Source organism: Cibotium barometz, chromosome 8 (assembly GCF_041138505.1).
Source record: "Cibotium barometz isolate CiBa-2024 chromosome 8, ASM4113850v1, whole genome shotgun sequence".
Classification (NCBI taxonomy): Eukaryota; Viridiplantae; Streptophyta; class Polypodiopsida; order Cyatheales; family Cibotiaceae; genus Cibotium; species Cibotium barometz.
Window position 1 is genome coordinate 37,225,991 of NC_141053.1, and position 26,800 is coordinate 37,252,790.

At 49.8% G+C, this 26,800-nt stretch overlaps 1 protein-coding gene across 2 annotated transcripts in view; it reads right to left on the minus strand.

The window, feature by feature from the left end:
* The window catches only part of LOC147636221 (uncharacterized), a 71,883-nt gene that overhangs the window by 27,557 nt on the left and 17,526 nt on the right, over positions 1-26,800 (minus strand). For both annotated transcript variants that reach the window (XM_086801654.1, XM_086801653.1), the window contains one exon: positions 6,525-6,632. In XM_086801654.1, the coding sequence (XP_086657780.1) occupies positions 6,525-6,632 (108 nt within the window). The remainder of the gene's footprint in view (positions 1-6,524; positions 6,633-26,800) is intronic.

Genomic DNA, 26,800 nt, shown 5'->3' on the forward strand with positions numbered 1-26,800 from the left:
AATCTGATGGTACCCACTCTTCAAATCTATCCTGCTAAACATTTCTGCTCCTTGCAAACGATCAAGAATATCATCTATGCGCGGAATCGGAAATCTATTCTTGATCGTGTTCTTGTTCAAGGCTCTGTAGTCAATACACATTCGCCATGAACCGTCTTTCTTTTGTACTAGTAACACAGGTGAACAAAACGGGGAGCTACTGGGCTGAATTAGTCCCTTCTCTAACAGCTCATTAACCTGTGTCATAATCTCTTTCTGCTGGGCTGCACTAACCCTGTACGGTGGCCTATTGGGCGGACTAGACCCTGGAATAAGATCTATGGCATGATCCTCTGGCCTCTCAGGGGGTAACTCTCCTGGTAAAGACTCTGAAAAACAATCTTTGAACATATCCAGGAAAGCTTTTCTACCTTCGTCTAGTGTAGACAAATCAGTTTCAACTTCATTCCTCTGCTTTGCAAAAACCAAGTACGCAGAAAGATAATTTTTCATTACTGAAGTTATAGCAGAAGCAGAAATAACTGGGACAGACTCTCCTTTCAGCTTCACATCCAAAACATGATTCTTGTCCCTATGTACAATTGTGATTTTCCTGTTGAAAGCATCCAACACTGCATGTTTCCTATGACACCATGGAATTCCCAACAGGACATCACATCCTTCCAAGGGCATGATAAGAAACTCCTCTGTGTCCACATAACTCTGTATATGCATGCGAAGTTTGCCAAGTATAGGAGTGACAGGAACTGAATGCCCAGGGCATGCCAAATCAGCCTGTCCAACTGGTCCCATCTCTTCAGCACGAATTCCCAACTTGGCTGCCAATGCCGGTGAAATAAAGTTGGCTCGAGCACCAGGGTCAAAGAAAATCAGCACTGTAGCATCTCTGATTTTACCCCATGCTCTGCACAATTCTGTAGCATTATCACATGGCTGGTCACCAACCATGTCAGGTACCAATCCTGCACTCGGCATTTTCTTCTTGAGTGGCCCTTCTTTATCCTCGGCATCTTTTGGTGGCTGTTGTGGACATTTTGCAGCCATATGCCCTTTCTGTTCACAGATGAAACATTTCCCAGCTTGCATCAATGCCTTTCTCTCTTCAAATGACTTGCCATAGAGTGGCCTCTTCTGTCCTTTGCCTTGACCAACACTTTTCTGAGGTTGTGACGGCCAAGTCTTCTTCTCAAATGGCTTCTTTCTATAGAATGGTCTAGGTGGGAAATCCCTCTTCATAAGTGGTTCCTGTTTGCCCTGAGGTTCCTTGTTTACTGTGCTCTTAAAGCCACGTGAACCTCCCTGTAACAATGCATTAGCCATATTTGCATTCTCAATGAGCTGAGTCATATTAGAAACATTGGTCTTAATGCAATAATCCCTGATTTCTTTGGGCAAACCACAGCAATACTTTTCTATTTGCTCTGACAATGGCACTGTCCTGTAAGAAGTTACTGGCAAGAGTGCATCCCAAAACTTCTTATTATACTCTTCCAAATTTACACAGTTGGCTGCATCAAGTTTGTGCCATGCTGTCATAACATCCACTTCAAAAGTATTTGTAAGCCAGGCAAAAGAGAACTGCTGCTTAAACTGAACCCATGTAGCAGGTGCTTGTCCTTGCATCAACAGTGAGGTCCACCACTGTAATGCATTACCTTTCAAGAAAGTAGCAGCCTTCCGCACCTTAGAAGACTCTGTAAAGTTACCCCCAGTGTTGTATGCTGCATCAAACTGCTGAATAAAAGTCAGCGCTTTCAATTTGTCTTGCATCCCACTGAAAGTCTCAAACTTTACTGCTTGACCTCCTTCTTTGTAATCCTTTTGCACCTTTTCTGCATCAGTCCTTACTGCTCTTTGTCCACTAGGTTGAGAAAATTCAGCCACACTGACAGGTGCTGCGGGCCCCAAAACTGGACTAAAATAAGTTTGAAATCCGGGCTGCACACCTATATTGGCATAAAGAGGGTTCACAGGTTCCATAGGCATCATTCCTGGTGACCCTCTTGACATCATTCCTGGCAAAACTGTGGGCGGCCTAGCCATGGCCTGGAAAACAGACCCACCACCAAAATAGCCAGGCTGGAAAGCAACGAATGGAGGAATGGTCGGCATGACCCTTTGCACATTACTTTCCTGGCCATTAAATGCATGTACCTGTGCCTGTGTAACATGCTGCACTGGATCAGCTGCCACTGCTGGTGTCTGCTCTACATGCTGTGGCATCCTTGGCATTTGTTCCTGTGCCCTGTCAACTGCATGCTGAGATGATTCAGCCTGGGAATCCCCTGTCCTTGACTGCAAATACCTCTTCATCCTGGGATTCTTCACCAACTGTTCAAAGGTACCAACCATGCTCAGGAGCTGCGCATGAAATAAATCCTCTTGTTCCTGTTCTTCCTCTAACAAGGTTGGCTGTACTACTGGCTCCATTCGAGCAGAGGCTGACACCTGGGCACCTGTCACCTCTATATGCTGTCTGCGAGTAGAAGAGGAACTCTCTTCGGCAGGGAGCTTACCTTTCCCTTTGTCTGTCATACTGTCAACTGAAAGTTTAAGGGAACCTGTATCCAAAGAAAGAGACCGTACTCTTTCTCACCTGTAATCAGTTGTACCTCACTATGTGTGTCTCCTGTTCACCCAATCCAATCCGTGTCCGGGCTCTTGCAGAAAAGAGGACCCTATCCCGGCAATGGAACCATAAACCGGTCTATGGACACATAAAGCGGTAGTTCATTCACAATAACCTGGACTTACTGAGACACACATTCACAGAATCCTCGCTCCCTCGCTCAACAACACATTGGCCCCGAAGTCCGGCGCCCCTTGCGGTATTTCTTTATTGTTAAAAGGTTGGAAATTACAAAGCACAAGTGCAACAAAGCACTCTACTTGCATCGGCTGAGTTTTACAAATTCTAGGAGAAATTTGCCAGCATAACTACACTAAAACTGTTCCATAACATCTCAGAATGAGTCCCAACTGACAGGCACACTTCCATAGGCATCAAGCTACCCAATGGAGTCCAAAACATCACAATTCAGCTTGCTGTAATTTTCTGCACAGGCCTGTTTTCAGCTCTGTTTTCAGCCCAAAATAACCCTTGTACTGTCTTGGAGGACTTTAGCAAAGTCCTACTGCATTTTGGCATCAACCGGGCAACATAACAGCCCAAAAACAGCACCTAAACAGTGCTGAAACAGCATTGTTTTAAAGAGGTTATTACCCTCTTCTGTCCCTGCTTTGGTGTAGGAACCAACTACACCTGTTCCTGTTCAAGGAGGCAACTAGCCTTTGCATTTAAGCATGAAATTCACACAATTGTACCTGATTTTATCTGATGAGAGCATTTCCATAGTCTGCAAGAGAGAGAAAGAGAGAGAGAGGCTGTGGGGAGCAAGCTCAACCCTCAATTCCTGAGTTGTAGGGCAAGGGAATGCACCACGAATGCTGGTTTTCCTGCAACAAAACCACACGATGGCTGCAAATGAGCCTCTTTTTCCAAATTCCCACGCTTCCCTCTTCTCTATGAGGAAAATGCACCAAAATTAGACACTTGGCACATTTTTAAGCCTTTTCCACATGCAATCTTCCAGGCTAAAAATCTCCTGACTGGTTCACATTCTCACAACAGTCCTTTGTCAGCTTTTGGTCCCCTTGACATTCCGCACAAACTGACGCGAACACTTTTCAATTCCGACACTGCCAAAAATAGCAGTTCCCTAGATTTTAGGGATGATGTCATCTGCATTCCTTCTGGTCTCCTGACCATCTTTGACCACTATGGTCACTTCAGAATTTGCTTAGAATTCAAGATACATTCACATTTCGGTGGCGGCCACTTACTAGTGTACCGGCCTATACCCTCATTCAGTGGCCATGTCCTGGACACTGTCATTCATCTTTCAGTGCCCATGTCCTGGACACTGTCATTCATCTTTCAGTGCCCGTGTCCTGGACACTGTCATTCATCTTTCAGTGCCCGTGTCCTGGACACTGTCATTCATCTTTCAGTGCAGGTCTCAGGCTTAGCCAACCATTGGTCCAAAGTCCCACTGGCTGACCCATTTTGACATTGCAATGGCCCAAGCCCTTCCAAGAGATCCCGGGGGAAAGCAACAGCAACCAAAGAGAAAGAAAAGAAAAATATATATATTTATAAAGAAATATAAATAAGGAAAACAACTGCAAAAAGTTTCACCTCCTGGTGACAGGGACCCTCTTCGTGACTGGATGGGGCCCGCCATCTGTGGGTGGGTGCTGTGATAAGTGCTTGAAACGGTTCTCTGACAGAACCGAATCCTCATGCATGCTGCCAACTTGGCGCACACGACAGCGACACTCAGCTCTAGTGCTCGGCCGGCAGCCGAGGCGGGGGCCAACCGTCTACCACTCTCCCACTGATGGGTCATCCATGGTCGGAACCTAATGCTCCGCGGCCTGGTAACCTGCTCCTCCCTCGGCCCCCTGATGAGGGTTTGAGTGGGAAGTAGGAGGGGGAACCACCGGGGGTGGTCGCCTAGTTTGACGCTGAGGGCAAACTCTGGCCAGATGACCCATCTGCCTGCAAATAAAGCATTGGCCTGGAAGGCCGGACTACTCCACTCGCTGCATAATGCGATCGCCCGAAGACTGGGAATAGATATCATGTAAGGCACATAATCCGGCGAGGCAATACAAATGCGGAGAGATGGAATCCCCACTGCTCGTGCGAGGGCCAAGGCAGTGGTGGGGGGGGATTCCATCACTCTCTCGATGGCACCACCAATCACCAGGAGAAGAGGAAGGTATTCCTTCCTGAGGCCTGGAAGGCAAACTATCACGGGAAATCCTGAAACTCCAGCTAATGGGTCAGATGCCAAGTCGAAGCCGCACTGCCACCGTGCAAAGAAGGCCTGGGCCATACGCAGTGCAATAGGGCTCAGCTGCATGACAAGATCAGACGCCACTGGTGAGTCGAACTCAACCTGATAGTAGCCGCGTCCCAAAGGATGAATATCTGCGATCTTTGCTAGTGCACCTAGGAGGCTAGCCTGAAGAAAATCTCTGAGTCGGCCACGCGTGAGGCGGCTACCGACAATCTTGCATACCAAAGTGGAGGCCTCTAGGGATGCGACAGTCATAGCGAGAAGCTGCAGTTCTGCTTCAGAGAACGAAAGGCAGGTAACAGCGGCCTCGGTCGGGAGAGACGAAGTAGCTGCCATGGAGTCCTCTTGGGGGCGAAGACCAAAAGAGGCGAAACTTGCCGAGAAAATGAAGAAATGCACACAACTTGAGGGCGATGCCGGAGGAACAAGGATGGTGGAGAAGAAAGGAAAGGAAGTGGCGGAGGGCGCAGAAAGGGAAAAAAAAAAAGACAGAAAAAAGAAAAAAGAAAAAAGAAAAAGAAAAAGAAAAAAGAAAAAAAGAAAAAAAGAAAAGAAAAGAAAAAAAGAAAAGAAAAAAAGAAAAAAGAAAAAGAAAAAGAAAAGAAAAGAAAAAATGAAAAAACAAAGGGAGGCGGCGAAGGGCAAGGGGCGGGCTAAGGGCCAAGCGAGGGGGCGTAGAAGGAAAAGGGGGCGGGGGACAGGCAGGCCGAAGAGGGAGGGGCGTAGGAGGCGAAGGGCACGAGAGAGAGCGAAGGGGGGGCGTAGGTGGCGGAGCTAGGGCAAGGGAGTCGCCGGCAGCAACGCATAGGAGAGGGGGGAGCGCAGCTCGCTACCCGCTTGTATGTCGATTATCAAGCATTGAACAAGCTTTTTAATTAGCCTGAAGCTTTTAAAATGAAATTGGCCAGCAAGAGAATGTTGAACTTGTGCAAGGGATTGGATAAGAAAGTGAGAAATGGGAGGCCTCCTTATATGGTACATGAGTGAATTGGCCGACTGCCTCTAGGGATAGGCCTACTGCCCACGACTTCATAAATCAAGGAGAAATTACATAAAATGCCCAATAATAAGCACAGCCCAAATACACTGAGATGCATAAATTCTAACAGCAAGGGGGGTAATGTAAGATCCCTTGTGATCTCCCTAAACACAAGCAACAAGATTAGTACCAAATAGAAGGGGTGCATGCTAGCTCACCTCCGAACCGTAGGTCTGCATCCGCAGACCATCCCCGAGCCCATAGGGTAAGGTTCCACCGTGGACTGAGTCCCAAGCCAAGTCCTAGGCTTGTTGGCCTCCCAAAGCACACTCAAGAGAGCTCAAGAGTACAATATAATCTCAATAGGCTCACCCCACTTATAGAGCCCTAATCAGTACTTGAATTCATAGCCATAGCCCTTGTGCTTGAAGTATCAAGGTGCTAATGGTCATACTAGTGTATAGAGTAAGCTAACATATCTAACAATATGGTGCTCTGCATTGCAAAATTAGCGACTTCATTAGATTGATAAAAGATAGAAAACAAGCTATAATTCTAGCTTAGGCTACCTCAAAAAGAAAATTAAAACAGTCATTTGAAGTTTCTAGGCATCCTTTGGAGCCATACTCTTTAATTTTTGTAAATTGTGAAAAAACATCAAGTCAAAGCTGCTTGCTTACCATCCAAATGCATCATGTAGACTGGTGATTGCATATATATGGTTTAGCAATTTGATGTGGGAGGTGATTTCCATGAAAGTTTGACCCTCTATGCACTCCTCCATCCACCTACAACATCACACACAAAAATTTGCACGTAAACAGCATGAAAGGCAAACGCTTGCATTAGCAATCCAACTCTGGCTTCATCACAACATAATCTTACACAAGGCTTATAGGGAAGCTAGGAAAGTATAGATGAGAAGAAAAGGTAAATGTAAGTAGCATCATCATGATGAAAGGCTTATCAAATAATTAACCTTAATGCAGCACACAACCTGTAAGGGATGTATGAACGTGAAGATGAGCTCAAAAAAGGTAAATGTGCCTACGTTCCACAGATTGAAAAGCTTATCGAAACAGCAACATTAATGATGCCCGCCAAGCCCTAATAGGGCATCCACTACCCAGCCAGGTCGCTCAATGTTTGGGTGCTGCCCCTGCAGTTCTAAGGCACCAAAACCTTGATCTCATGATTTTTTACAGAAAACAAAGAACTGAACAGCATCCCCTACATTTCACTTGTAATGGAACAAAGTGGCATTTATCCTGTGAAAGCCAACACAAGGTGTCGATTCATAAGGTGCAATGCCTCGTCTTGGAATTTAAGTGCTAAAACTTCCTCTTTCACTTGTTCTGATACTCAAGTCTCGTCTTGTCAGCGTGCCAACTCACATTGCCCAAGATGCTTCCTTACAAAAATTTACTCCAGAGTAGATTTTAAACAGCTCTAGTAACTTGGTTGAGATCTCTAAACGTTTTTAACTCTCCAAGATATTTATTTTTCATGCTCTTTGTTAGGTAAAAACCTTTCGAAGAGATCACAATTATTCTCTCAGCTATTTCTTGACGACCACACTGAGTATGCTAGGGTTAGGGTTAAGCCACCTATGGAGGTTCAGGATGGCCACCATCTCTTCATAGCTCATTTCTCGGGCTATCCTCTGTACGGACAAGGTTTCCGAGAACTTTGAAATGTCTTCTATGCTTGAAAGAAGGACTGCTTTCCTATCATCCTCGTCAACTTGTGCTTGACGGCACCTACAAGTTACACATGCCGATGTATCGCTGACATCCAGCTTCTTGGCCCAGGCTACTTCAGGATTGATTTGACTTAGAGACTTTGGCTAGCAGCATCTATCAGAGAAGCCCCCTTGAGCATTCTGCTCTATGACAGCATGGATTCTCACCCAAAAATTACACCTCAACCTCACCCAGTTTGGTGACTTTGCTTCCCCTCCTGCCCATAGAGTACCACAATCTTCTATTTGACATCACCCTCCCATGTGGGCCAGGTGATGGAATTCCTAAAGACTGCTACATCTGCCCTTGCAGGCACAACTGGAATATCCATCTTTCAGGCTGATTATTTTCTCGCTGGAAAAGCTCACCCATGCTTCCTTCTTCTAGGCTGCACAGAGGCCCCCCTATATTCAGTGAACCCACCGCCAGCATGGAGTACAGCACCAGTGGAGCAAAAGAACTGTTGTGATTATTGACCACAGGATCCAATCTGCCACAAAGTCTAAGCATTTGGTAGCCCCACACGCACTTCTTGTCGAGAGGCACGCCCCTCCACCTACCCCTCCCTGCCCAACCCACCCATTCCCCCAGCCTGCCTCACCATCCTCTCCTCTCGTCTCTCCAGAGTATCACTTCTCATCACCGGAGCCTCCATCCCCACCTCACATCTCTCCCCAGCACCAAACTTGCTACCTCAACTGTTACATCTAGACCATGTCCATACTAGGCACCCAAGCCAGAGCCCGGGTGTAGTAGGCACCCACATTAGGAGATAGCCCCACCCACACACGAGGAGGCTTATAAGTGGAGGCATAGTTATTAGTAATTATAGGGTTATTAGCTGATTATAGCATTGGGGCCAGTTATAGAGCCCAATGGCCTATATAAGCATAACCCACACTCAATTGTTATTACGATTGTCGAGTCTAACTCGTAACACATGGCCCATCGGGGATGCTCACCTTGACAACACCTCTGGGGTGTGGCCTGGTGGTATGGGATGCCAGGTCTTATTGCATGGAAGCTCCACCCGAGATGTAGCTATGGCCTCAAGCTCGCGGATAAGTCTAGAGAGACTCTATGGCTGGGGAGTGAGCCTTAAGCCTCGCTCCTACTGGTTCCACGTCGGATTTTCCTCGGGCTAGGTCTAGTGACACCTTTCACTAGTATCAGAGCTTGTATCAGACACAGATGCGGAACTTGGGTGCTGGAGACTGTGGATATGTTGATGGATTTCATGGTACCAGTAAGATGGTTTTTTTTTTTTGGGAAAAACGATCCTTCTATTAGTTAATGAGAAAACGCCATAAGGCTACAAAGCTCACCTCACAAGGAGGGATAATAAACACAGTGAACACCGGAGCTCCACCCCCGTGGCTGGCCGCTCTCTGGGGGGGGGGGGGGGGGGTACCTAGTAGTACATGCGGGAGGTGAGAAGAGCCAAACTGGAGGACTGTAGTGCCAAGTGACATCCTCGCCCCTCGCGATGAGGAAAGGGCCAGGCTGCCAAGTGCGGAGGAACGCCTTGCGGCGATCTCTCATGCGATCCGAGTCGCCCTGTGAAGTTTCCCCCAGTGTCCTCTCAAGGTGTGAATGATGTCCACCCAGAGGGCCTGTATGACCTCCGCCGGTGGAGTCGCCTGGCGGTCTATGGCCTCCCTGCATCGGGCTCTCCATACGTGCCAAGCCGTCATGCTGCTGATCATCTCCCATCTGTGCCCGTCCCCCTCCTGGGAGACTGCCGAAGAGAAGTCTGGCGTCGGAACCACCGCCATCGCCCTATCAGAGACCTGGATGGTCACACTGCCAGGGACGCCCTCGTATCCAAGGGCCGGGCCGCTGTCCGTGGCCCAAGCCCCCGCACCCCACGTCACCATCATCGCACCTGGCGAGCCTGCAAAAACCATCCTGAGAGCGCGCTGCCAGACCTGCTGTGCCTGTGGGCAATCCCATAAGCAGTGCCGCTGCGACTCCTGTGCGTGGCTGCACCGCGGGCAGGACGCTGGGTGTCTGCCAAAAGCTAGCCAAGCCCCCACAGCCAGTCCTCTATGCGCTGTAAGCCAGAGAAAAAGCGTCACCTTCCGGGGCCGGAAGCTGGCCCAAAGGCGCTGCCAGAAGTCCCTAAGGAAGGCAGGGGAGAGCCCCTGTCGCCGCCAATGCTCGGCCGCCGCCGGGGTGCCCGCTATCCTGTGCTTCTGGATCCGCCGCCCCAGCCTTGCTGTGTACTGAAAAAAGGGGGTGCCTCGGCTGGTAGGGGCCGAGTAGGGATCTCGCCAAAGCCACTCGCCTGGATCCCACTGAAGGCGAATAAGAGGCCTGCTATCCCAAGCCCATAATCTCCAAGAATAGTCCTCCCCTATCGAGGCCGGTGAGGGGTCTACATGCCACTGTCTCTGATGAAAGCCGACCACCCGCACCCTCTGAAAGATACAACCCTGGAACTCATCCAAATCTAGTCGGGTCCTCTGAAGCTGGCCTCCCTCTCCCACCTCGAAGGTGAGTGGGGCGACTCTCTCTGCTGAGCCGCAGACCGCTAGAAGGATCTCATGCCGAGTAAAGACGCCCATCCACTGTGGAGGTGGAGGGTCCTGTACTGGAGTCCGCCACCACTCCCGGGGGATGGCCGCCTCAATGTCCTGCCTCATCAACTCTCTGCCCCTCATCCCGCTGAGTCTCCTCTCCTGAACCTTTAGAGGCAGCTGCTGAAAACATATCCAGTCGTCTAAGGACTGGGCTGGGCCGGAGCTCAACGGGCCCCACGACACATGAGATCGCGATCCAACCATATGACCACTGGGAAGTCGGATCAAGGGGTTCCAGATCAATGGCTGCCTCAAGCACTCCTCATCGGTGCCCGGGGGAGTCTGGAAGAGTGACGGCCTCAGATGCTCCCAGGCCCTCAGAAGGCTAGCTACAAAACACTCCTCGAAACCAAGGCCCACTCCTCTGGATCGCTGCTCTGTAAAGATCCACCTGATGCTGGGGGTCTAGGGGTGCGGCTGAGAATCCTGGAAACAAGAAACTCCTTCCACGGCTCAGCGCCTGGTAGGAGGCCACGAACCACCAACTTGCCAAGCAAAGCCCGGCTCTGACAAATAGGATCAACTATGCCCAGGCCGCCTCTCTCCCTCGGCTGAGTGATCACAGCCCATGCCACCTTGGCCTTGGCGGGCCACCCGTCACCACCGGACCAAAGAAAGTTCCTGATGAGCCTCTGCACCTGGCCAATGCAAGCCCGAGAGAAGGCCCAGCAAGAAGTGATGTACCACATGGTAGCAAGCAGAACCTGGTTGGCCACAACCACTCGGCCAGCCAGAGATAAACGAGCGGTACTCCAATACAGAAGCTTCTTCCGAATGCTCAGAAGAAGGGGGGCTATCTGCTGCTCCGGAGATATGTCGATGCCCACATAGCATCCCAAATAGCGCACTGTAGTGCCGGGGGGCAGCCACTGAAACCCATCAACTGGCCTCCAAGTCGGGGGGGGCACAGAATTGACCCACAACCCACACAACTTGTGCCAGTTGATTAAAGCGCCCGAGGCTCTGCAAAACCTGTCCATGGCTGAGGCGAAGCGGTGGAGGTTCTCCTCCCCTCCCTGAAGATAGAGAGCAGTGTCATCCGCAAACTCCGAGTCTAGGAGCTCCTCCGAGGTGCGGATGGGGAGCTGGAGGCCCCACAAACCTGTATCCTGTGCCGTCAAGAAAGTGCTCATGGCCTCCGCCACAAAAAGAAAAAGAAAGGGCGCAAAGGGGCACCCCTGCCGCACCGAGCGCGAGAGCTGGAACCTCTCTCTGCGCACGCCCTGTATCAGCACACCTGGCTATGAGCCGATGTGTAGAGTGCAGAGACCCCACGGATCCACTGAGGGGGGAAGCCCATCCTCTCCATAGTGCCTTCCAAGAAGGCCCAGTCGAAGGCCCAGTCCACCCGATCATATGCCTTCTCGAAGTCGAGTAGGAGCACTGCCAGATCCTCCTGCCGAAATCTAGCCAAAGCCGTAGCCTCCCAGACAGAGAAGATGTTATCCAGGATGCTCCTATCCTGGATGAAGCCAGTCTGTGTGGAGTGGATGATGTCCGGAAGGTGAGGCTGAAGCCGCCTGCTGATCGCCTTAGCTAGGACCTTGTAGGCCGTGCCTAGCAAGGTGATCGGTCTCCACTGTCTAATCTCCAGTCTGTCTCCTCCCTCTTTGGGGATCAAGTGGATCAACCTCTCTGCCATGCTGTCCGGCATGTCTCCGGACTCCATGATCTCCTGGAATGCCAATCTGAAACCCCTATGCAAGAGACCCCAGTACCTCTGGAAGAAAGCCACTGAGAGACCGTCCTCTCCTGGGCATTTGCCCCGAGGAAGTGCCTGAAGAGCCTCCTCCAATTCCGTATCCGAGAAGGGGGAGAGAAGGGAGTGCTGCAAATGGGCCGGCACAACCGGTCTCGTGAAGCTCCAGACTGCCTCCTGAGCCTCTCTCACCCTGTCATCTGCTGGCTCAGCAGAGAGCAGATCCCTGTAAAAATCTGTGGCGATCGCCCGAACCCTGGGGGGATCCACCACTACCTGGCCATCAGCCTGCCGAAGACGCCTGAGACCCTCTCGTCTGTAGCGAGGCCCTGTCGCCTCAAAGAAATCTCGAGTCACTCTGTCTCCAGCTTGTGTCCAAAAAGAAGCCCGAGCATGGAATCGAAACTCCACCCTCCTCTCCTCGATGGATCTGATCTCTGTGCGAGCTGACTCCATCTGCTCTGAAATCCAAGGGCTCATAGGATCCCTCTCCTGAAGTCTCTGAAGGGAAGCTAGACTCCTCCGCAGGCTCCTCTCCTGCTCTCTGAAAGCCTCCAGACGGTCCAGGGCAGCTTGTCTGAGCATCCTACTGATCTCTTGCAAACCCCTGTCAAGATCGCTGGCTGCCGATCCTCTCCTGAACTGAAGCTCCTGCCAGACCTGCTCAACTCTGGTCGCAATCTCGGGCTCCTCTATGAGACAATCTGGAATCCGGACGCTCTGGCCTCGCTCTCCTCTCGTAGGGTCCTCGATCTGGAGAAGCACTGGAAAGTGGTCTGAAAACGAGGAGCCTGCAAGTATACCCACAGTGCCACCTCTATCGCAAGCCCACTCATCAATGTAAAACCTGTCGATGCCAGAAAGGTTAACTCCTATGGCCCGTCTATCCGAGCGCGAGAAAGATAAACTCCCCTGCAACCTGCCAAACTCCGAGAGAGTCCACGGATCCTGGCCTCTCACCTGCAGCACTAGTTCCTCCCAGGAAGCGAGCTCCGGCCCATGAATGGTCTCCTGGCTGCCCCCCATCCTATCCGCTGCATCCTCCAGCATGTTGCAATCCCCCCCTAGGCACCAATGGTCTGCCATGGGGAGGGACTGCCTAATGGTGCTCCAGAACTCAGCTCTCCCGGTCGCCCCATTAGGGGCGTAGAAGTTGAGGAAGCCAATGCGGTCTTCCCCAACCCGAAGGATGATCCACTGCGCTCGACCCTGGACCAGAGTGCCAGAATCCACAACCTCGGATAGAAGCTGCTCGCTGACTGAGATGCATACTCCACCCTGGTTCCCCTGGGAGCCATATGCCGGTGACCAAAAAGTGTGACTCCTGCCCGGCAAGATCTTCCCGCAGGTGCGGGTACGCCCGGCAGAAAGGTGGTGCTCCTGGATGAAAAGGATATCTATGGGTCCTCCAACGAGAGCCCTCTGGATCTCCTGGCGAAGTCTGCCCCGACCAATGTAGCAACGAGGTCCACCAAGACCCTGGATGTTCCATGAGAGGATCCTCATGGATGAGCTATGGCAAGTGAAGCAGCCGCCACTGGCTCACCCCTCTCAGCCGGCCCGGATGAGCTGCCCTCCACTCTGTGAGTCTTGGGCGCCGGCTTGGAGGGAGAATAGTCACTGTCTGTCTGGGTGCGGAGTCTCTCCAAAAAGAGGGTGACCTGTCTCTGTGTCCAGCCCCACTCCACCTTTGCCCTGTCCAGGGCATAGGCGTGAGACCAATCCTCTGCATATATGTATCTAAAGGTAGGCTGCATCCTCGGGGCGGCGTGGAGGAGAATCTCCTATACCAAACAAGCTCATGCGGGCTGAGTGTAATCGGGTCTGCAATAGGTCCGTGAGCCCCAAGTCACTGAAGTGCTCCAGTATCTGATCACGCAAAACTTCCTCTACAGAGTTGCAATCCCATGCTATGCCTGGGGCAACACTGAGAGGAAAGGAGAAGGCCACCATGCTGCTCACCACTGAAGGAGAACGAGAGGGATGGCACACCACGCAAACTCGCAAGGGCGCGACCAGTGTCTCGAACGGGCTAGCATCCAGCTGGAGACACCTGAAAAAACCGTAATCCACTGGGAGCCCCATCACTCGCCGCCGCGGGGGCCCCCAGGGGAGGCTGGAGAGAACTCTGTGGCGGGCGAAGCTAGGATCGCCGTCTCCACCGGCCCGGAGTGGCGGTGGAACAGCCGCTGAACTGAACTCTGGCCTACTCAGCTGCGCTGCCCCAGGGCAGTGGGTGGTCTGGAGGAGTATCCTGGAGAGGCCGAGGGAGGGATGGTGGCTCGCGGAGAGGAGGGGGGAGAGCGAGGAGAGGATGGAGAGGCATCTGCCAGAGGAGAGGTGTCAGGGGGGGCCGCCGGGGGAGGCGGGGGGGGGGGGGGGCTGGGGGGGGGGGGAGGGGGGGAGGGGGGGAGGGGGGAGTGCTCTCCGAGTGAGGGGAAGAGGGGCCGGGGGTCGCAAAGTGCGGCCCGGGATCCTCAGGAATCAGCTCCATGGAGGGGGCGGGGCCCCCGCGGGGGGGCGGGAGCGGGGTCTCCGCGTGGGGGGCTCCACCGGCAGCCTCAACGGGCACTGAGACTGAATCCTCGTCCATCGGGGTGGGACCTGCTGGCCGCCTATCCCTGACTGGAGCATAAGTGCGGGTAGGTGCCTGGACGCCAGCCGAAGTCGCCTGTCCGCCAGCCTGTGCTGCCTGCTGGCATCTACGACGGTCCCTGCGGGCCGGGCGTTTCCGCCGGCGAACCTCCTGCCATCCGCCAGCCTCCTGGGTCTGCGCGGCATCCTCCGCCGGGGCCTGCTCGTCAGATGATGGCGCCTGCTGAGACGAGCCAGGGATGTCCGGTCTCTGAGGTGGATGGCCACCCCTCGGGCCTCCTGAAGGGGGTCCAGAGGCAGCAGAGCGTGAAGGATGAACCCCCTTGCGCGGACAGGCGCGTGCGAGGTGGCCCATCTCCCGACAGACGTAACACTGGCCGGGGAGGCCTGAATACTCCACGCGCTGTATCAGATGTCCTCCAGAAAGACAAGGGAGGAGGATCGTCTTCGGGAGGGACTCCGGTGACGGAACCACAACGCGAATGGCCGGGAGTCCTGCTGCCCGAGCTATCACTGAAGCCGTTGTCTGAGGCGTCTCCACCACCTGCCCGAACTCCTTGCCAATGGATGACAAGAGGGGCAAGTACTCCCTGCAGAGTCCAGGAAAGCAGATAGTGATGGGGAAACCTCTCGCGCCTGCTAGCGGGTCAGAAGCGGGGTCGAAACCGTGAGTCCATCGCGCCAGGAACGCCCGGCATGAGCGGAGGGCAATGGGGCTCCGAGCCAGCACCGTCTGAGCTGCCTGGGGGGACTCGAAATCCACCTGGTAGTAGCCACGTCCCAAAAAATCGACGCTGACGATCTTGGCAGGCACGCCAACGAGGCTGCCTTGCAGAAGGTCGCGAAGCTCTCTCCGCATCGGACGGCTACCCACTATCTTGCAGACCAAGGAGGAGGCCTCAAGAGCAGATACTGTGGAGACAAACAACTGATGATCTGCATCTGTGAACTCCAGACAGAGACCAGAATCGGCAGGGGTAGTCGGAGCGGCTTCCATGGAGTCCTCCAGAGGGAAAAGGCCAGAAGCCGGGGTCACCAACGGGAGGGACACAGCCCTACGAGGAAACGGAGAGGGCAGGAGCCGGCTGACATTCACTCTCGCAGGACGCCAGGTGGAGGTGGTGACATCATACATGTACCTAGGGGTTACCTTCTCTGCAGCAACCACACGCTTCACCATGGGTTCAGCAACCAGAGCTAGATTGACACGGGGATATGCAGCATTGGCTATGCTAGAGAGACAGTGCCACCAAGCGCATTTTTAGGAGCCCCGGACGAAGGGGTGGCTATTTGACACATCAGTCACACCAGCACTGATGTATGGAGCAGCGGTATGGGCGCCAGGCCTTGCTACCCATTGGTGGACACAGATAGAGAGACCACAGGCCCTCATGATGGCACGCATGATACGCAGCAAATCGCCAGTAGCTCATGACATTATCCGAGCAGAGTTTGCGGCGCCTCCTATGATGGTAGAGGCCATATTCCAGAATATATGCCTGCTAGACAGATTCAGAGAGATGCCACAAGACAGATTGTCATACAGAGCTTTTGAGGCATCTAGACAGCTGGCTGAGGCAGGAGACAGAGGATCATGGTATGCACAGGTCACACATTGGTTCTCACAGCATGGCCTAGACATGGATCATATACCACCATTCCAGTATGACAGGGATGCACCACATATCCGTCTCTCTCATAGTCAGAGGAACAGAGTATTGAGACAGGACCTATGGCAGCTCTATACACGAGAGACATGGATATCGCCTACACTGCCTCTTCCACCGAAGATGCTATACTACAGAGATCACTTCATGAGTATCACTCATGATGGATTTATAGAGAGGCCTACATACATGGAGGGCTTTTTACCACACGGCTCCCGAGTGGCTATTGGTCAGCTTAGAGTTTCATCACATCGATTGGAGATCGAGACTGGCAGAGCAGCACCGGATCCCCCGAGAGGAGAGGGTATGCAGATTGTGCAGAGAGGAGGTGGAGAGTGAGGAGCATTATGTATGCAGATGCAGAGCATATACAGTCATCAGAGAGAGATATCCCATTTTATTCAGAGAGCCACATTCCCTACGCCAGATCTTTGAGGCAGCAGACCAGCGCATACTAGGGAGATTCATTCTAGACATACAGCATCACAGAGAGACATCATTACAGGCTCAGACAGCTCCAGAGGGAGGATGATAGACAAATATTACTACATTTTTTCAGGGATCCACCCCACTCCCAGCCCCTACACGGCAGGGAATTACTCTCCAAATAGCAGAGACACTTAGAGCCCGCAGGAGACAGAGGACACCTGGCTTTCGGACACCACGCCTATACCAGAGAGAGATGACAGAGATCAGAGCTCAGTTTCACAGAGGGTGTGTGGAGCAACTGGCTCGCTTCAGAGCAGACCCAGGCATGCTGAAAACTCTGTTTTTCCACCATTTCTCTCCATTTCCAAGCTCTCCATAGCCATACCCAACTTGCTAGGGTGTTTTCCAAGCTTCCAAGAGTGTTTCCAAGTGCTAATCACTCTCCTACTCACTCCTAATGACTGAAATTCAGCAAAACAGCTCTCATTTTTGCTGTAATTTTTGGTCTTTTTGCTGAAAACCCTAATTTCAGCCTTCCTTTCTCAAGTTGAACCATAGGGGAAGCTTTCCCAATGTTCCCTTCATCCTCTTGAAGACTTTTGTCGCGAAGGATTGCGGCAAATCGAAGATATCAACACTTCTAAAGCTTCCAACGCGAAGGCTTCCGCTTGCAACAACTTCTATGAAGACTGGTAAGGTAATTGGACAATGTATTGTCATTACTTACTCAGTAGAAGGGCTGTGTAGTATTTCTCTTGTCCTATGTGCTCTTGAAGATGTTGCTACCTTGCTTGGTAGAACATAGAGCCAATGGTAGAGAATATGGGCACTGAAGTCGGGCCGGGCATCAAGGCAGCTCCTTGGTGATCTACATCGACATACCATTGTTTTCTAAATGCTGAATTTCATATGCATTGGCATGGAGGATTTGGCAATGGATGCCCGTGAAGCTATGTATTGAATTTCTCCAATAGTAATACAATTTACTCAAGGGAGGGGTCGGCCGTTCCGGCTCATTGTGTGTCTCTTGTCAAATTCAGCAATTTACTTCTTGTATTTGAGCAAGTGTCCTTCAAATCTTAGTGTATTTAAGTGTATTGATTAGCATTGTGTTCAACCAAGTTACACAGGACTACCATTCCCCTTGGGTCTTGTGGAGCACCACCATGGGAACTTCTTCCATGTCTTGTGTTACTCTCCTTGGACTGTGTGCACCTTCATCTGGGACACCATCAGTGTTTAGCCTTGCTAAGCCTAATGCTGAAACAATGTTGCCTGGTCCCCACACCACCCAATATTTTAACATAAAGAACCACCAGGAGTAGAGAGGAGTCGCCAACATACTAGAGAGAGAGAGAGAGAGAGAGAGCAGCCAGCAGTGGTATAAGAGCCATAACCTTGGGAGTAAAGAACCACCAAGAGTAGAGAGGAGTTGCCAACATATTAGAGGCTAGTTTGTTGTAGTACAGCCTCCTCCAAATGAAAAGAGAGGGGCTCCAATTTATAGATTTGGGCCTCCCATGAGCTAAAATGGTAAGACAAGGCTATAATGACAAGTGGAGAGCCACACAATAGCTGAAGTGACAAGTGTGAGGCCACTTGTCTCACTTTGATTCCTTTTCTTGCCACATGTCCCAACCTGAGAGATGGGTCCTTGCATAAACTCTCTCTAAAAATATCCCAAGTGGTAGCCCATTTGTCATAGATACTTTGGCAACCCTTGGTATTTGCTGAATTCCAGACGTAATGACACGAACAGAATTTCCATCGGAGTCGGGCCAAAAATAGCAACTCCCCTAAATTTTAGGAGTGTGATTCTTTGTATTCTAGGATCTCCCATTCCCAAAGCTTGTACTTTCCAAATATTTAGACGTTTTGGAGTCCACTAGACCCCTTTCATATTGGGAAATATCCGGGTTGGTGACAGCCTTTTTTGGAAAATCATGCATGTAGAGTCTTTTTATGGGAAAAGAAGGGCAACTTTTCATGGGCGTGTGAGGGCAAAAGGACGAAAGCACCAGATGTACAAGAGATCAGAGCAAAACCACACATCATGAAATATGTGAGTGAATATATAGATAATGGTGAGTGCAAATATGTACAAGAGCCCTCTGATATGAGGTGACTCTGAGAAGAAAGACCAGTGCAGAAGCAGTGATGATGTCGGAGCTGAAGCACGGTCGGTGACGAAGACTCGCGTTGATGTGAGGCAAGGCACTCCAAGTGGTGGTCGGTGTCGAAGGCTCGCATCGGTGGAAGCAAAGGCACTCTGTGTAACTTGGTTGAACACAATGCTAATCAATACACTTAAATACACTAAGATTTGATGGACATATGCTCAATACAAGAAGTAATTTGCTGAACTGACAAGAGACACACAATGAGCCGGAACGGCCAGCCCCTCTCTCAAATAAAGTATATTGATCTTGGGAGAATCAAGTACATAGTGTCATCGGCATTTCTGACCAAATTTCCATACCAATGCATATGAATACAGTATTGCAAACAAGTGGTTGTCAGTGTAGACTTGCAACTCACACTACCCTCTCAAGTGCCCATGTTCCCTACCATCTGCTCTCTATTGTTCCACCAACACATGGTAGCAACAATCTACAAGAGAGCACATAGAACAAGAGAACACTACACAGGGTATGTGATCTTGTAATCCGGTTCCTCCCTCTTGCTACTTGCTTTCATATTTAAGCATAAAAGCTTACCGATTGCAATAAGTAGAGTCAATGACAGCGGAAGTCTTCGCGATGGAAGTCCTTAGAGTGATGAAATCTTCGATTTGTCGCAATTCTTCGCGCTACAAAAGTCTTCAAGAGGATGAAGGGAACCCTGGGAAAGCTTCCCCTATGGTTCACCTTGAGAAAGGAGGGCTGAAATTAGGGTTTGCAACAAAAAGACCAGAAATTACAGTAATAAAGAGAGCTGTTTTGCTGAATTTCAGTCATTGGGAGTGTGTAGGAGAGTGATTAGCACTAGAAATACAGCCCAAATGGCCTCATGAAGGAGACGCCTACCTCTAGAGAGAGAGGGAAGCGTGAGGTGGTGAGTTGTCCACTCTAGGTGGCAGGCAGGTGCTTTGTGGAGCAAGCTAGAAAGGACACATGGCTGGTTACTCCCTTTGTACAAAGGGGATAAGGTCTGGGCGGTGGACATTGGGTATATATGGAAACATTACCTTCTTGGGACTGATTTCACTGTGAAAACAGATCACCAGAGTTTGAGGCATCAATGGGAAGATAGTTCTTAAACTTCACAAGGTAACGCCTCACAACTTTGCCCAGCAAGCTTGCGTTCCTTGTGATGCACAATCTGCTGTGGCTGCAAGATCATTCTTAATGACTGTTTCAGTGGGCTCCAACCCTACATATTTACGAAGGAGACTCACATGAAAAGCATTGTGTATATGCCAATGACTAGGCAATGCCAATCTGAAAGCCACTTCATTGATCTTGTTGATCACTTGAAAAGGCCCATAGTACCTGGTTGCAAGCTTAGGATATGCACCCTCTTTGCCACGCCTCTTTGCAAGTCTTGCTTGCAATGCCAATCTAAAAGCCTCTTCATTGATTTTGTCGTTCACTTGAAAAGACCCATAGTACCTAGTTGCAAGCTTAGGATATGCACCCTCTTTGCCAGGCCTCTTTGCAAGTCTTGCTTTCTCAAATTTCAGCAATACCCAATCATTCTCTTTAACATCCAATTGCCTTCTATGCTTGTCAGCAGCCTTTTTATGCTTGTCTTGTGACCTTGCAATGGCTGTCCGCATCTGAGCAAAAGTAATATCCAAGTCTCTAACATACTCATCAACTGCAAATATCTCATCCTTTGTACGAAGGATGGGTGGCAAAACCACCTTACCATAAACAATCTCAAACGGGGCCTTTCCCGTAGATGCATGCACAGTGTTGTTGTATGCAAATTCCACAAGCGGTAAGTACTTCTCCGAAGAAGACTTCTGATCCACCACATGATATTTCAAGCGATCCAACACGGCTGAATTTGAAGCCTCACTTTGCCCATCCGTTTGAGGGTGATAAGCTGATGAGAAGTCCAATTTGGTGCCCATGTTATCAAATAAGGCCCGCCAAAAGAGACTTGTATTCCTGGGATCTGTATCCTGCACAATGGACTTTGGCATTCCATGATGCTTGAACACTTATGCAAGATATATTTTAACCATATGCTCAGCTTTGATGGTCTTTTTGACCGGCAAGAAGTAAGCTTGCTTGCTAAACCTGTCCATGTCACATGCACTCTGCACTCAGTGCATGGTGACAAGATGGCTCATCATTAGAAGTGCAACAGTTGTACAGTTTTAGAACCCAATAGGATGATAATTGTCGTACGCCGTGACCCCATTGTACATCCTCAGTCCAGGATAAGTCAGGCACGAGCTACGTAGGTCATTCCTCAGCCTTAGTGGGTCAGTCAGTCAGTCAAGTCCCTTAACCCACTTGGAGAGAATCATTCATGCATGTAGAGTCAGTAGAAGCCTTAGGGTTTGCATCAGAAAGCACTCTGCATCCTGCATAATATGCATTCATATGCCTGTGCATCATTTAGAACATCCCCGAAGCCTTAGGGAATTTACCGGGATTTATCTGGTATTTTTTCCATATTTATTAGTATTTATTTAGCATTATTTGCATTATTGGGCATTTATAAATATAAAACTTTATTAAATGACCAACCTCCAGTTAGTATAAATAGGCTTGCATAGAGCCTATTTTCTCATTCAGTCTTCATTGTGCTAAGAGCTCTCCTCCTCAGCCCTAGGAGCATTCTTGCCTTCAGCCCTAGACTAATCCAGCCCTTGGAGCTCATAAGCTTGCTTCTCCAGCCTTGAGAACCCTTGCTTCACTCAGCCCTAGGCGCCTGCTATCAGCCTCCAATCAGCCTGTTTTCAGCACCAAAGCAGCCCTGATTCAGTCCTCTACAGTCTCCAATTCAACAGTACATGCATGCGTTTCTGTCCAGCAGCCTCAGGACCTCAGCGTTTCTGTCCAGCAGCTTCAGAGCACCTGCGTTTTGCAGTTCAGCAGCCCTACAGGTCTGCGTTTCAGTTCCTCAGCACCCCTACACTTCAGCGTTTCTGTCCACAACAGTTTCCAGCCCTAAAGATTCAGTCTACAGCAGTTTCCAGCCCTGAATCTGCTGTTTGCATCAATGTCCAGCCTTCTATGCATCATCCACACATGCAGCAGTCATCTGGTGAAGGTAACACAGCATTCATAAGTGTTTTCAGTATTCTAACATAGTGTAGAACAGTCCACCTTCTTCTTCTCTCAGCCTCAGGTGTGCAACCCTTCCTCATGCCCTTGGGAAGAGTGCATAGGCTCGAGATTAGGTCATCGAGGTGTTTCTACAGCAGTGTACAGGTCAGCCACTCTCCGATCCTCCGAGATCTTGCGTTTGGCTTATCTACAGTCCACAGTCATTCTCTCTACAGAAATAAAGCAAATACTATCTCGTTATCGGGATAGGGGGCCCTTCAGTGGGTAATTCGGGACCCAATCTGGTGTACAGTTCTCATATCTCTCTCTCTCCTCTCTTTAAAGTTTGAAGTAATGAAATGGATTGCTAAACTCACAAAACTCACGATACAGAAGACGGTGTGAGCATTTGTGTGACAGGATCAACCAATACAAAGACTTCCGTTGCATATCACATTGGTATCAGATTCAGATTGTCCACACACACCGTATCCTAGCGTGTGGGCATCCTTGGATGGTTAGATTGCGTTTCGGCACGACCACCGACTTCAGCATCATGTCTACAGGAGAGAGTACTCATCAGCCGGAAGACGTCTCCCCCGAAGAAGACCTTGTTCTTCCGCCTACAACAGACACCATAGCTCTTCTTGGAGCTCAGAACCAGCTGCTCATGGAGCGTCTCCAACTCTTGGAGGCAGCAGCAGCACGTCCTTCCACACCTCCAGCAGCACCCGACTACATCTCTCTCTTCTTTCAGATGGAACAACAAAGGAGAGAGGACGAGGCCCGAAGGAGAAGAGAAAAAGAAGAAAGACGGGACTATGAGGAAGCCCAACGCAGGATCGACGAAGACCGGCGTCAGGCTGAACTCGCCGCTCGGGAACACCAACGTGAGCTTGATCGAGAACGTATGTTACTCGAACACCAACGGGAAAAGGAGGCCATACACTTGAGGTATCAGCAGCTCTCCTCAGTCTCCCCAGTCATAGGTGTCACCAGCCAGCAGCCCGCAGCAGCATCAACCACCATCATTCGCAGTCAACCAAATTTCAGTAAGTATGATGGTAAGTGTGATCATTCTTCAGTTAATCAATTTATTCATCAGTTTAATGCTCATTTTCCTTTAGCTAAGATCACAGACCCACAAGACAAAGTCCACTTAGCGGCTCCCCATCTCACTGGTGAGGCAGTCACTTGGTGGCAGCATTGGTCTAGTATTCATACAGACCAGGCCACAGGTGTCACGGCCTTTGACTGGGACATCTTTGTCCATGACCTGAAGACCAGATTTCTCCCGCCCCAGTACATGACCGGTCTGAAAGACGAGTTCTATGGACTCAGACAGAACGGATCCATGCTTCAGTTTTCCGGTAAGGTTATTACTTTAGCACATCAGTGAGGGTTATCTGAGCAGACTAAGATGGAGCAATTCATTCGTGGATTAGACTCCAACATTTGGTTCACAGTTCGTAACTTTGAGCCAAGTACTTATGACCTGGCTCTGACTCTCGCTCAGAATGAAGAAATGAAGATGAACGGAGGCAAGCCCAAGCAGTCATCTCAGTCCAGTACCAAACCCCAACAGGGGAAGGGTAATTCGTCTTCTAAAAACACTAAGACAGACAACAGTCCTAGCTCTAGTTCACGGGGTAAGGAATCCAAGCCTAAGAAGACCCCTGAGGAAAAGGCTCAAGCAGGCATCACTGGAGGCTATCTTCCTCTAGAGGAGCAAAGACAGTATCAGTCAGAAAACAGATGTTTTTTCTGTCATACCATTGGGCATGGTAAGAAGGATTGTCCAAAAAGACAAGCGGAGCAAGCCTCCAAAGAGCCTTCTGCGACAGTTGCCGCAATATCCCCCGCTCCTCCAGACCTGCCTGCTACTACCAATGCGGTTCAGATCTTACCTTCTATGCATTCCTACTTGATTCTAAGCAGGAGGGTGAGGCAACAACCACACAGAAAAGCCTGATCCGAGCTTATGGCTCTGCCAAGGGCCAACAGTTCATAATCCTTTTTGACATGGGCAGTTCTGAGGACGCCATCTCTCCCCAGTTGGCTACCAACATGAGCTGTACCTTAGTGCCCTATCATTTGGAGGTAGACGGGTTTACACCTGGTCTCCGCACCCACATCTCTCAGAAGGCACAACAGTTTTCTTTTCAAGTTCAAAAGGCCTCATTCCAGCGAGATTTCATTGTCTCTCCTCTTTTGGGATGTGACATGATCTTAGGAATCCAGTGGTTTCGTCAGTATGAACCTATTCCCAATTGGGGACAGGACACCTTTATTATCTCTAAAGGTTTTCCTGAGCCTGTCATGATTCGGGGGGATAGGAGCATTCTTGGCGTTCCTATGATTTCTCATCTCCAGGCCCGACGAGCTATATGCAAGGGAGCTGAAGGAGCATTAATTTATGCTCAGACAGCTTCTATCTCATCAATAATCGCTGTCTCATCATCTTCAATCTCTCAGTTAGCAGATCTCCTTTCTCAATCAGACATTCTTAAGGATGATCTCCTACCCAGTATCCCACAGTTAGCAGAACCTCCTAGCAAGTTTCCCTCTTGTCTTTCCAAGACTTTCAAGGGCAAGCTAGAACAGCAGTCAGTTCTCACAGTCACCTCAGACCACCAAGCACTTAAGTGGCTCCCGACGATGCCAAGTGCCCAGTGGAGTGCTCAGCACACTAGACAGGGTCAGCTCTTCCAACAAGTTGGAGGAATGATTAAGTACATCCTTGGTCAGCATAACCCAGTAGCAGATGTTCTTAGTAGAAAGACCAGCATCCCAACCAGTCAGGAGTCTACCATTCTCAACATCTCTGGAAAGGACTTCGAAGATCAGTATGTCGATTTCGCAGAGTTTGGTACTCAACCCAGTTTGGCCCTCAATTTTGAGCCTGGCCATCATTCAGTTCATAGACAGGCATGTAAGTTTAGACGAGATGTCCACTTCAAGGAAGGGGATTGGGTCTATTTGCGTATCATGAACCAGAGATTGAAACAAGTGGGCAAACATTGTCCCAAGCTTTCATTCCATAGTTTTGGCCCTTTTCCAATAGTTAAGAAGATAAGTGATGTCTCAATGAAGTTAAAGTTGCCTACCAGTTGGACAATGCATGATGTTTTCCATGTTTCTTGGCTAAAACCATATGTTGGTCCAGAAGTGTTTGATGTTTCAGATGAACAGCAGCCAGACGTGGTAGACGAGGCAGAAGTGATTGAGCCTGAGCAGATCCTTCTTCATCGATGGAAGCATGGTTCCGGTCGACAGATTCGTCAGTTCTATACGAAATTCCGAGATCGAGGCACCCACGAAGCCGTATGGCTCGACGAGGAGTTCTTCCAGGAGTACCCCCAGTTATTGGCGAACTACTTGGAAGCCATGAACCTGCCGCCAAGCTAATCAGGAGGGAATGTCACATGCACTCTGCACTCAGTGCATGGTGACAAGATGGCTCATCATCAGAAGTGCAACAGTTGTACAGTTTTAGAACCCAATAGGATGATAATTGTCGTACGTCGTGACCCCATTGTACATCCTCAGTCCAGGATAAGTCAGGCACGAGCTACGTAGGTCATTCCTCAGCCTTAGTGGGTCAGTCAGTCAGTCAAGTCCCTTAACCCACTTGGAGAGAATCATTCATGCATGTAGAGTCAGTAGAAGCCTTAGGGTTTGCATCAGAAAGCACTCTGCATCCTGCATAATATGCATTCATATGCCTGTGCATCATTTAGAACACCCCCGAAGCCTTAGGGAATTTACTGGGATTTATCTGGTATTTTTCCCATATTTATTAGTATTTATTTAGCATTATTTGCATTATTGGGCATTTATAAATATAAAACTTTATTAAATGACCAACCTCCAGTTAGTATAAATAGGCTTGCATAGAGCCTATTTTCTCATTCAGTCTTCATTGTGCTAAGAGCTCTCCTCCTCAGCCCTAGGAGCATTCTTGCCTTCAGCCCTAGACTAATCCAGCCCTTGGAGCTCATAAGCTTGCTTCTCCAGCCTTGAGAACCCTTGCTTCACTCAACCCTAGGCGCCTGCTACAGCCTCCAATCAGTCTGTTTTTAGCACCAAAGCAGCCCTGATTCAGTCCTCTACAGTCTCCAATTCAACAGTACATGCATGCGTTTCTGTCCAGCAGCCTCAAGACCTCAGCGTTTCTGTCCAGCAGCTTCAGAGCACCTGCGTTTTGCAGTTCAGCAGCCCTACAGGTCTGCGTTTCAGTTCCTCAGCACCCCTACACTTCAGCGTTTCTGTCCACAATAGTTTCCAGCCCTGAAGATTCAGTCTACAGCAGTTTCCAGCCCTGAATCTGCTGTTTGCATCAGTGTCCAGCCTTCTATGCATCATCCACACATGCAGCAGTCATCTGGTGAAGGTAACACAGCATTCATAAGTGTTTTCAGCATTCTAACATAGTGTAGAACAGTCCACCTTCTTCTTCTCTCAGCCTCAAGTGTGCAGCCCTTCCTCATGCCCTTGGGAAGAGTGCATAGGCTCGAGATCAGGTCATCGAGGTGTTTCTACAGCAGTGTACAGATCAGCCACTCTCCGATCCTCCGAGATCTTGCGTTTGGCTTATCTACAGTCCACAGTCATTCTCTCTACAGAAATAAAGCAAATACTATCTCGTTATCGGGATAGGGGAACCTTCAATGGGTAATTCGGGACCCAATCTGGTGTACAGTTTTCATATCTCTCTCTCTCATCTCTTTAAAGTTTGAAGTAATGAAATGGATTGCTAAACTCACGAAACTCAGGATACAGAAGACGGTGTGAGCATTTGTGTGACAGGATCAATCAATACAAAGACTTCCGCTGCATATCACAGTCCACAATTGTCCAAATTGCATCATTACCCTGTTGGGTCCGTGGCAAGTCCATAATGAAATCCATTGTAATACTTTTCCATGGTTGCGTGAGAATAGGCAATGGCTGAAGCAAACCCCTGGTGCCTTTTGCCTGTCAAATTTCACCTTTTGACAGGTGATACATGCATGTA